Source organism: Pseudorasbora parva, chromosome 22 (genome assembly GCF_024679245.1).
Source record: "Pseudorasbora parva isolate DD20220531a chromosome 22, ASM2467924v1, whole genome shotgun sequence".
Taxonomy (NCBI): domain Eukaryota; kingdom Metazoa; phylum Chordata; class Actinopteri; order Cypriniformes; family Gobionidae; genus Pseudorasbora; species Pseudorasbora parva.
In genome coordinates this window covers 32,548,080-32,560,767 of record NC_090193.1, presented here as the reverse complement: position 1 = coordinate 32,560,767, position 12,688 = coordinate 32,548,080, and the positions used below count along the sequence as shown (strand labels likewise).

The 12,688-nt window shown below is 37.1% G+C and overlaps 1 protein-coding gene across 2 annotated transcripts in view; it reads left to right on the top strand.

Moving 5' to 3' along the window:
• Nucleotides 1-5,119: 5,119 nt before the first annotated feature.
• Nucleotides 5,120-12,688, top strand: part of xxylt1 (xyloside xylosyltransferase 1) — a 146,724-nt gene continuing 139,155 nt past the window's right edge. For both annotated transcript variants that reach the window (XM_067430787.1, XM_067430786.1), the window contains exons 1-2: nucleotides 5,120-5,298; nucleotides 6,109-6,676. In XM_067430787.1, coding sequence (XP_067286888.1) covers nucleotides 6,191-6,676 — 486 coding nt within the window. In that variant the 5' untranslated portion in view covers nucleotides 5,120-5,298; nucleotides 6,109-6,190. The remainder of the gene's footprint in view (nucleotides 5,299-6,108; nucleotides 6,677-12,688) is intronic.

Here is a 12,688-nt window from a genome sequence, read left to right as displayed (position 1 = left end):
GGTGCTGATTTCCGAATTGCGCTCTTGTTGTTTGAGTTCTGTTGGCCGCACTGGCCTTTACAATAGACGGATGATACGTTTTTGTTCTCCTTTCTTCCTTATATGCACAGTGAGCAAAAATGATAGCCTGAATACCTTATTATGCACTGGACGTGAATATTTTTTATTTAGTTTTTATTGCGATCTCACATTTTGGCCTCACGGTAGCACTACATGATTCTCGTACAGACTTTTCAGAGACATTGGTAAAACATGGTTTGTGTTCTCAATATGCACGTAATGCACTACACAATAACATTTCAGATCCTCCATGGAAGGAAGTATTCATTTTTAGGACTATGCTATGGTTGTTTTTGATGGCCAGTACTGATGGCGAAATGTAAGCAAATCAATGCGGGTTAATTATTTCCTTCATTTTACACATTTACTCCAAATACTGAGTTTAAAACATTTATTTTCCAATACCAATGTTCTTAAAATGGCCAGATATCGGCAAACCAATCAGTCTGGCTGGTATATATCGGTCCAAAACTAATCAGGACATATTTTAATTTTTACTCCCAGATCGATGATGCTTTTCCAGTTCCAGTGTGCGAAATGTCACAGGAATCCAGGTTATCGGCTCTCTGTGTTTTCTGTGCTGTCCTGTGCGATTGAGCAGCGCAGAGTAAAGATTGTCCTACCAGATGTCCTGGCAGTGTGCAGATTTGAAGCCTTAATACACTTAGTATGAATGGATATTCTTCTCCTTCATGTGCTCTTGCATGCCACAGGAAAGAAATTGCTTGTCTGGTTCTTTGACGCTAAGCAGTTGCGGAAGAACAAACAGCTTATCACCTTCGGTTGAGTCAACGCATCACTTTGGTATTTTATTCCACTAAATTACAGCTGACGAGAACTTCTCTGTTAGCTTGGCACTTTGTTTTAAAACATTTTTTTACAGGTTGTAGTTTGTGCGAGAAGCATTAAGAAAGATGGTGCTATGTAGTTACACATTACATTGAGAGACTCTATGGACGATATGGATGTTTTAGACGGTGAAATGGCTTTTAGATGCTTCAAGTGGATGACGCTGGTAAAATATTGTTTACCGATGACACTACAGTACAGTGCATTATAACTACACATACATTTATATACATACATGCATATATATGTGGATATATGCACTTGTCTCCTTTTTCATTACTCCATACAATGTACAGTGAATGTTTTGTGGTGCAGGATGTCTCCGATGTGAGGGCTAAAAAAAATAGAGAAGAGAGAGAAAAAGGTAGTTATCTTTAGTTCATTTTAAATTAACTAATGAGCGCCTCTTGAGACAGGTTAAGTGCCTTGCTTGGGGCCGTAATGGCAGTGTTATGTTTGAGCTGCTCCCTTCGCCTGTTGATCTGCCAGCTTTCTGGATAACAACAAAACTTTTCTTTTGCTTTGCCGTCTTGAACCTCTGAGTTATGATTTCAGAACAGGCCGTATCCACACAAATAATCACACATTTAAAAAAAAAACATTTACTCATCCTCATGCCGTCCCAAACCTGCAGAACAAAAAATATGATATTTTGAAGAATGTCCAAACAACATTGGACCCCATTGGATGTTATTAGTTTTCAAGAATATATTTTGTCGTAAAGTTTTGAAACGACATGAGGTTGAGTAAATAATGACAGACAGTTTTCCTTTTAGGGTGAACTATTCTTGGACGCCGATCCACGTTTTCGCTTTTCCTCCTCGGCTTCTTGTCAGTCAATTCAAGCCTCTGTGGTGTTTCTGCATACTTAAAAGCTGTGAAAACGTACAATTACAAATGAGGTGTAATCGTGCTATTTAAATGGATATATGGCTACTTGGCAGGAAACCCCATAGTACTATTTTTTCCTCTCACACCATTTTATGTATGTTGTATTTTCCTCAATAGGAAAGTCATTGATCATACTTGCATTACCACCTGAGATATAACCGATCAGATGAAGATCGGATCGCTCGATGTAGGAAAAACTGAAGGAAGTGGCTCGTGCATTTCCATGTTGCAGTCTAATGAGGTATTTTGCAAAGCTGAAATTCAGCTTAAATACTGGGCAACATTTAACAATGCAAATTGTAATGATAGACCGTTTGTTTTTCTACTGTTTTTAAGTTTAAAAGGGTGTACTGAGTACTTACAATTGTAGTATTCCACACTTATGCATTCATTTGCTATGTTTTTTTGTAAACATTGTTGTAACTCTTATATGCAGTAAACAAATGAACAGATATACACTTGGCGTCAGACTGATGTATGCAGGTGGTTCTTGCACTTTGTATTCCCCCGTTCTTCGTTCTTTCTCTCTTTGCCTTCGTTCCTGAGGGACGCTCTAGTCTCCCGCATGTTTTTAACCCTACCTGCTCATTTACTGCCTGAAACTGAGATCAGCTACATTAGATCTTAGTTATGGTAAGCAGCCTTATGTTAGCTCTCTTAAAGCCATTTAATGCATGGTTATATTCACTATGTGTGTTTTTGTCTGTACAGGTTACAGATCTTCTTGGGCCGGACCCGCTAAAAAGCCCATTCACAAATGTCTAATGTGATCAGTAGCTTTCTAATTTACCTAACTTTATTTACTCTATTTTTTTTCTTTTCATGACTTGCTAACAAGCTATTGAGATGCAGACATTATGGAGTCTTTTGTATGACAAATGAAAATAAGAAAAAAAAAAGTTTCATGTTTAAAATGTTTAATAAGTTTCAGTTGTTGTACTTGAAAATCATCGCTCAGAACCGTCTTTGTGTGTCAACAACAAAGCCGTCAATGTTGCATAGCACTGAAGGTTTACTTGCATAGGCAATTTCATACCGATTGTGAATGTTTCAGTGGTTTGGTCTGGAGCCTCTACTGTTAGAAACTCCACTACACCAATAAAAAGAGAGGAAAATTACCAGTTGAATTCAAAGGAAAATAAAATGTAATATAGTTTGATATTATGTGAAGTTTTGTCAGATGGAGGATATCGAAAATTCTATTTAATGGAAGGTCAAAACATTTTTCATTTTTGTTTTTTCTTAGAATGCTTTGGTTACATTTCTCTCTGTATTGCTGTTGCATTTTACTTATTTACGTGTTGAATTATGATGTCATAAAGATATAATTTTCTTTACTATCACTATTATAAAAATTATATATAGCGGGCCAAATACTTCTTTACCTCCTTCCTTCCTTGCATGGAATTTAAAAAAGCAACAAAAAAAAAAAAAAAAAAAAAAAAAAAGGGAAAAAATACAAATGCAAAAACTGAAAAAATTTGCCCTGGTATTTTTGATTATTGTAGATGTAAGGGATTTTTGGCCTATGACTGCACTCATTAGACACCATCTATAAACTGCCATCAGTTACAAAGCCTCATCTTCATTTCTATTCAGTTTCATTGTGCACCTCAGTTCAAAAGTAGCTTTGTATCCAGTCTGTCTTCAATATTTTGAGTGTTATGTGACTCTGTACAAATAAACGTATTTCAAGAATTTTCCTTACTGTTTTACTTAATATGTACGTGTTTGTATGTATCTGAATGACATTAACATTCATAGTTTACACTCAGACAGTAGGTAGAATAGAAAATTGAGACGAACCTTGTGAAAAAGTCTTTAAAGTAAAAAAAGCTGACAAAGGTCAGATACTTGTCTTATTTGATTAGTGACTACAAAAAAAGAAAAGAAAAAAGATAGTGTTTGACCGCCTTTCGCCTTCAGAACTGCCAAGGTGCTGAAAGCAATCTTTAGAAATGTTGGCCCATATTGATAGGATCGCATCTTGCAGTTGATTGAGATTTGTAAGATGCACATCCAGGTCACGAAGCTCCCGTTCCACCACATCCCAAAGATGCTCTATTGGGTTGAGATATGGTGAATGTGGGGGCCATTTTAGTACAGTGAACTCATCATGTTCAACTCAAGAAACCAATTTGAAATGATTTGAGCTTTGTGACATGGTGCATTATCCTGCTGGACATAGCCATCAGAGGATGGGTACATGGTAGTCAAAGGGATGGACATGGTCAAAAACAATGCTCAGGTAGGCCGTGGCATTTAAACAATGCCTAATTGGCACTAAGGAGCTTAAAGTTTGCCAAGAAACTTCCCCCACACCAATACACCACCACCACCAGCAGCCTGCACAGTGGTAACAGGGCATGATGGATCCATGTTCTCATTCTGTTTACGCCAAATTCTGACTCTACCATCTGAATGTCCCAACAGAAATCGAGACTCATCAGACCAGACAACATTTTTCCAGTCTTCAACTGTCGAATTTTGGTGAGCTTGTGCAAATTGTAGCCTCTTTTTCCTCTTTGTAGTGGAGATGAGTGGTACCCGGTGGGGTCTTCTGCTGTTGTAGCCCATCTGCCTCGAGGTGTGTGTGTTGTGGCTTCACAAATGCTTTGCTGCATACCACGGTTGAAACGAGTGGTTATTTCAGTCCAAATTGCTCTTCTATCAGCTTGAATCAGTCGGCCCATTCTCCTCTGACCTCTACCATCAACAAGGCATTTTCGCCCACAGGACTGCCACATAATTTTGTGATTTTCCCTTTTCACACCATTCTTTGTAAACCCTATAAATGGTTGTGTGTGAAAATCCCAGTAACTGAGCAGATTGTGAAATACTCAGACCGGCCCTTCTGGCACCAACAACCATGCCACAGTCAAAATTGCTTGAATCACCTTTCTTTTCCATTCTGACATTTAGTTTGGAGTTCAGGAGATTGTCCTGACCAGGATCACACCCCTTAATGCATTGAAGCAACTGCCATGTGATTGTTTGAATAGATAATTACATTAATGAGAAATTGAACAGGTGTTCCTAATAATCCTTTAGGTGATTGTATATTGTGTGTATATATATATATATATATATATATATATATATATATATATATATATATATATATATATATATATATATATATATATATATATATATATAATAGTGTGTGTATATATAAAATTAAATAAATTAAATAAAACACACATATATATATAATACACATATACTATCTGTCTTGTTTTTATTCTAGTTGTAAAAAAATAAGATGTTTGATCTCTTACCATGTGATTGCGAGTCTTTTATTATGAACTATTCAACTTCCGGTGATGTATGATCCGCACAAGTGTTTAGATGTCTCGAGTCTGCACGTTTCTTTTGCCTTTGCAAAATCATGTTTCCCTTTAATCTTTAGTGACCGACTGCTCCACAATTCGCTTTCAGCTGCAGGGAAGGACTTCTGATGTTAATGCGCGTTGCTGAATGCGTCATGTGACGGCGGTAAGTTAAGCGACTCAGTATGATCATGTGCAGTAACTGTTGCTTACATGCCATCCTGCGTCAAGGTTCACGGATTATTCATGTATGGATTTGCATGTTTAAAAGAACGTCTACTGCTGATTTGCATTAGAGCAGACACTGACATCTTTGAAGTTTTATTGGTTTGGAATTGTCATTTGACCTGAATGATTTAAAAGTTCACCCAAAAAATCGTCTGTCATTATTTACGTTACTTAATATAACGTTAATGTCGTTACAAACCCTATGTTTCCAAACCCGTTTGTATTTTTTATTTTTGTCTTCGTAGCATACACCGTGAAACATCGTCAAATATAAATATGTATGTATAAATTGCATTTTTTTGGGTAAACTAACTAGCCTTTTAAGAGTAACCCTTGAAGTCCTTATTTATTCATTCCATTTTCTGTAGCTCTCAAAACAAATATCGTACCCTTCATTTATATAGCGCTTTATAAAATACAGATTATTTCAAAGCACCTTTACAGTTCAGTGTTGATTCAGTTCCGTTGTGAAAATCATCAATTGCTAAATTAATTTATAAAGCAGTTCTGCAGAAAATGTCATCGTCCAGTTAACAACAGCCAGATCAATAATATTGTTGAATATTAATGTGTACAAAACTAAGCAAGCCAGAGGTGACAGTGGCAAGGAAGCCAAACTCCCACCAGAATTACAGAATGATAATAAAATAAAAAACATTTGAGAACGTGAGACCTCATTAGGTATAATATCTAAGTTACAATCAGCTCAGCAAATGTCATTGATAAATTCCTTTTTCTTACGTTCAAGGCATGATCGGAGAGTAGAAACTGTCAACAAGTCGGGAAAGAAAGGGCATCCTGACCTATTTTGTGCATGTAGAAGTGGATCCATGGGTGTCCTGCGGGTGCTGTCGGTCACCATGGGAAGGATCAGCACTTTTAGGTCCTATCAGATCATGCTGCTCCTTGCTGCAGCCTTGGCAGTGGTGGCGTTCTACTACTTTGGCTCCGAAAAGCAAAACTTCTCCAGCACCACAAAACGGATCAAGGAAACGCAAGCGAGCCACAACACCAACCGTGATGATGCTGATCTTTCCATAGACATCCGGTCAGGACATCTAGAAAGCAGAACAGGAATTGGAGATGACCCGGAGGGAAAGCTGTCACGCTTTCACCTTCTCATGATGTTCACCAAGGTTGACAAGAGCTTGAACCTTCAGCAGAAGTTTCAGGTGACCATGCGCTCCATGGCCAAGCATGGACGGTTCTTAGAGGACGAGATGCTGGTTCTCCACTACGTCTCTGATGCGGGCAGTCAGGAGCTGGGGGAAAAGATGATTCCTGAACTTCTGCTGGATGCAACCTTCCAATATGAGGTATGTCAATGGACCTCCATGTTTTCCAACATGCTGATGCTGCGCTGATTCTTATCTCATGTTTTGATGTCTTTAAAATATTTGTCATGTGGATACATTCTAATAATTATATTAATAATTATTACCAGTAATAATACTACTAATAATAATTATTATTTTGAGTAGGAGTAGAACTTGTATCAGAGGATGATTATAATATTATATTCCAGTTGTATAATCATATTATTTTATATAAAACATTCTTTATATATTACATATAATAATCCGTCCTTCGGATGAGATGTTAAACTGAGGTCCTGACTCTCTGTGGTCATTAAAAATCCCAGGTTTTTCAAATCCCAAAATTTGCTCATTGGCCTCTGTCCATCATGGCCTCCTAATCATCCCCATATAATTGGCTTAATCACTCAGTCTCCTCTCCACCAATCAGCTGGTGTGTGGTGGGCGTTCTGGCGCAATATGGCTGCCGTCGCATCATCCAGGTGGATGCTGCACAGTGGTGGTGGTTGAAGAGATTCCCCTTCCAGGGTCCCCGCGGAGTCTTAAAAAGTCTTAAAAGTCTTAAATTTCAAAATCAAAATATAAGGCCTTAAAAAGTCTTAAATTCGCGGAAGCATTGCGTTCTTGGTCTTAAATAATGTTTAACAGGTCTTAATTTTCCTACGTCCATGTAACGCTTCCTCATTGAAATGCTCTCGCCTCCCACAGCACGCGCGCACGTGTGTGTGTGTGTGTGTGTGTGTGTGTGTGTTTGTTCTGTGGTGTTTGTAGTTCTTTCTTTCGCTAGACCAACTATTGTTCGCTCTATTACAACTACAAATTAGACAAGCTAGCCACTTCTATTGCAGCCAATCAGCTTTCGTGTTATTGGCCCGAGCCTCTTTCTGATCGTGCCCCACAGACGCATAAAACAGATTTTATTCTTCAGCTGAGTTTGACGGTTCTTGCAGTTCCGCGATTGTGAACGCAAAGGCGAATCATTCTCACCATCTTGCTTAATGACCAAATAAAAGTATAATATACCCGATTGCACTAAAAAGAGTTACTAACAGTGATGTAAACGTCGAACTCTGATGTCAGGCTGTGTGTGTTTGCTGCCTGTCAGTGCTCGCGCGAGTGTATTGCATGTGTTATTTCTAGGCTCATTAGCCTAACGTTACTCTTGAAGGATCAAATATACACATTATGCATATGTCTATATATCCTGATTTGAGTTAAAAAGTTTGGGACGTGTCAGTAAGCACTGGATCTGTGCATTAGTAAGTTCTCAAAGTGAAAGCAAATTAATATAGCTTAACAACAACACAAACGGGGAAACAGCACTTAAGTTACACTTAAAGGAACACTACAACTTTTTTAGATTTAGGGCTTATCCAACTTTGCTACATTTAGATATGTAGGCAAATGCATTTTAAGCTAAGCTAGCGGCGACCCTGCCAAACTAAAACAATGCACGACTGAGACAAATGCATTTTCCCACATATCTAAATGTCTAGAGAAGTTGAATAAACCCTATTTCTAAAAACGGGTGGGTGTTCCTCTTTGTAGATATGCATCTTTATGTTGTATTTATTTGTCCTATTGTCCTATAAGTATAAATTTTATTACTGACCGATTACTTGATTACGTAATTACATGAAAACTTTTTACTTATATTAAGCAATTATTGCTGTGGTTTACTTTTAAGATGTTGGTCATATTTCAAGCGATCATGTTATTAAAGATAGATAGCACACACCACTGAACCAGCCTCTTTTTTTTTTGTAATACCAAACAAGATTCATGCATTTTGTCAGTTTTATTGCCATGTGTGACTATTGTGCATCTAACATAATAATATGGTTAATGTTGCATCCTAATTATATAAAAAAATAAAAATGTTTGCAAATCTATGGAAGTGACCACAATAAAAACTAATTTTGGTCAAAACATTTTTTATATATATATATATATATATATATATATATATATATATATATATATATATATATATAAATAAATTTGACCAAAATTAGTTTTTATATATATTCTATAATATATATATATATATATATATATATATATATATATATATAAATTTGACCAAAATTAGTTTATATATATATATATATATATATATATATATATATATATATATATATATATATATATATATATATATATATATATATATGCTTATCCTGGTGGGATTGAGCTATGAGTAATAAGTTTACTAATACTTTGTTCAATTTAAATAAATTAAATAATATAAGTTTAAGTAGCGTAATTGAGTGATTCTGCATTTCCTATGCATGTTTTTTTTAATGCGTGATATAGGTCTTAAATTTTATTCATAATGGTCTTAAAAAGGTCTTAAAAAGTCTTAAATTTGACTTGGTGAAACCTGCAGATACCCTGCCTTCTCTATGTAAAGCACTTTGAGTACCTATAAAAGCTCTATATAAAATTATATAATAAACAAATACAGAAACAATTTTCCTGCCATTGACAAAAAATTCTGGCCTTGTTTTGCTGTTATACAGTAGATGTTACGCATCTTTTGAAAGAGTACTGGATCTCCTGATCAAAACACAGGGAAAAAAAGAATCAAAAACGTGCTCCATCATCATATTATGTAATCATAAGCTTATGTAAATTAACGCACCAACATTAAAGGGGTACTTCAGCGCTGGGAAGATGAATCTGTATTTAAACTGGGCCATCAATGTAGTAGAAATCTGAAATTATTTTTGAATTTGGTGTTTTCTAGACTGAGAAAAGACTGTGTAAAATGTATTTTTGTCTCATGGGGATAAAGGACTACAATTCCCAGAATGCTTTGCTGCCCTGTGAGGCCATTCCCAAAGCCACCTACTGGATTACTGTGACTGAGTTAGAGAAGACACTACAATTAAAAACTGAACGTGTCTGTTCAATATAATGAGTGAGTCACCGCGCGAGTATCACAGCACTGAGCACTAACTGCAGGAGTCAGATAAATGAACTGATGAGCTCTCGTGATGAGAGCTGAGGTAATCGCGACTACACTCGCGGCATACATTCACAACGCGAGTTCAGTCTGGCGTGTTTCAGTTCATGCCTTTGCAAGCTTAACTTTCATAGAAATTAATTTGAGAAGTTAAAAGACTTACATTGCTCACCATATCTGTGTTTAAATGAGTGCCTGTAGCTGCGAGCTGAGCTCTGAGTATAATCTCCCATCCCCCATGCGCGGGTTCAAAACATGCGGAAATGGCTCCCTCAGCTGGCTGTAGTGTTGGAGTCTTGTGGGCTGGCTTGTGAGAAACCGGAAGGAGTATTTTTGACACAGAAATACTCCATCAAACGTCCAACATTAGTTTTTGAAACTTTGTCTATGTTTAGGATAGGAATCCAATCTTTAACAGTGTAAAAAGCTCAGTGTGCATGAAACAGCATTTCACCCCCCCTTTAAAGGAATGCATTAATCTATAAAAATATACATTTTAAATGCAGATGGTCTGTTCTTTCAGATATTCATACAACAGAATTTTCTTGGGGCCATTAAACTTTTGTGAAAATGACCAAAAATGTTGGTGGGGAAAGAGTTAATGGACATGGTTTTGTACATGGATAGTTCACGCTAAAATGAAAATGAAGGTTGAAAATGAAGGTTCTGCTGAAGGTTCTGAAATTACTCACCCTGGTGTTTTTCTAATGTTGTATGTCCTTCTTTTTTATATGGATGACCACAAAGGGAGAATAAAAAAACATCCTGCTCGCCCATATAACGGCAGTGAATAGCGACCAGCATCAATCCTTTTAAAAAATATGCAAACGTATCACAGAAGGATCCCATGTGACGAGTGGTGTATATTCCATATGTTCTGGGGGTGTACAAAAGGGTTTTATTAACTTTCTCCTGCCGCCGCTGTATCATTTCTCTATGTCATGATTGACATATGTCTTGTCCAATCAGCGGCCAGTATTCCATTCACCGTGCCACTTCCGGGATGTGGTACCCTTTCCGTTAAGAATCGGTCATTGTAAATTTGTTTTTGGACTGGTAAAAGTGTTTTGCGTCTTGTTGATTTGTTTCCTTAAATGTAAATTTGTTTCGTCCTTGGTAAAAGTGTTTTTCCCATGTAATTGTGTTTTATGAGAGGTAAAATGTAAATTTGTCTCAAGCTCAGTAAAAGTGTTTCACAGTTTGCAATGTGGTTTTGCACTTCCCGGCGACCGTAGTTTCTTCACTATATCATCTAGTCCAATATCACTGGACACTGTTTGTCTGACAGTCAGAATGGCAAAGTAATTAGTTTGTTTTCTCGAGGTGGCAACAAGAAGATCAATGTTCGTTCTGGACAGTACATTCCATACTTCACGAGAAAAGCAGGTGCCAATCATCTGCGTTTCTCTGCATTAACCACGGTCACTCTAAATGAATGACCAATCACACAATAGTTCTCAGACACCCTCAAGAAAAAAGTCCCGCTCAGGCGATGTGTCGAGAACAAGCTGCGAGAATCCCAAACCAGGGCTGCGAGAACAAAATGGCGTCATTTTGTTCTCGCAGCCCTGGGAGCGAGAACTTTTTTCTCTGTTCTTGCAGATTATGTTGTAGCTTTTACTCAGTAGCAGACATTACTCCGTTCACATCTGCAGTCCTCATGCCTCCTGCAGCAGGACTGTGGATGTTCACAGAGGTGCTCAGGGACCCTGGGCATCTTTCCCCTGGTGTTTTTCAGTCAGTGGAAAGGTCTTTTTTGTGTCCTCAGTTATTGGAACTGTGAGCCGTCTGTAAGCTGTTAGACTGTTCTACAGGTGCATGTGCAATAATTGTTTAAGGTTCATTGAACGAGCTTGAAAAACATTAAGACCCTTTGCAAAGATTATGTAAAGCTTATATGGATTAAAAAAAAAAAAACATCTTTAAAAATACAGTATCCTGAAAAATGGATGAAGGCATTTTCTGGTGTTTGCTAGCACAGCAGGTGGCAGTGCAGGAAAACTGGACTAGAGGTCAGACCGCAGACGTTTCCTTTACATTAGCTCTCAGAATAACAACACGCAGCTCTCATACTCCAGTACTCCCTCAGGAACGCTCCAACTGCCTGTTCTCAAACACTTTGACACTGTATAACAGATTTTTCAGTTCTTCATAACAACTAGGCTCATTCTGTGAACACACTTCTTCCTTATCAAATTATTTAAATCAATAAAAATTGTGCGAGACTATGCAAATCTTTTTCAATGAATGATGACTGATTAGTTTAGTGTTAAATCATTTAAGTAACTTTTTAGTAACTGAAGTATAAAGTAAGTATGTCATTGGCTGTGTGCTGGTCACATGGGGGCAGTGTTACTCTATTACAGTTGTTTTTTGGGATTCCTCTTTGAGCTTTAGGATCTTTGGTCTGATGTTGAGGATTTGTCTGAACTTGCCCTAGTTCAGGCAGGATGTCACTGGACGTTTAAGGTTAGGATATTTTCAATATCTCAATTGATCGGTCATGTAAAGGCAGTGCAACTTATCTGCTGTGGATCATGTATCAAGCAGAAAGCAATGTTTCCTGCCTGGCAACAGTTGCTGGGCATTAGTGAGGTCTGATCCTCTGTCCTGGAGTGGCGGATGGACTGTGGCTCAGTTTAGCAGGGATGCTGTGAGACTGAGGTGCAGATTACCTTCCTTTAATCCAGACTCTTTTAACACACACACATACACACACACAATAAGATAATGAGAATTTGGCTTAATGCAATGTCCGATAATCATCGTCACCCATCCCAACATGTGCTGCAACATTTTGATTAAAACACACGCACGCACAAAACAAGAGCCCATTTCAGTGGATTATTATATTATTATTAAACAAACTATTTTTGTAGTGGTGATAATAATAAGAATAGCATTCATTAATGAGGGTAATGATAATTATGATGGTTCTTTAGTAGAAGATACATTATATTACATTATATTTTGTACATTTATTATATATCATTAACTTTTAGTAGTATTGTTAATAATAATAATTTTTGATGATGATTGTTTTA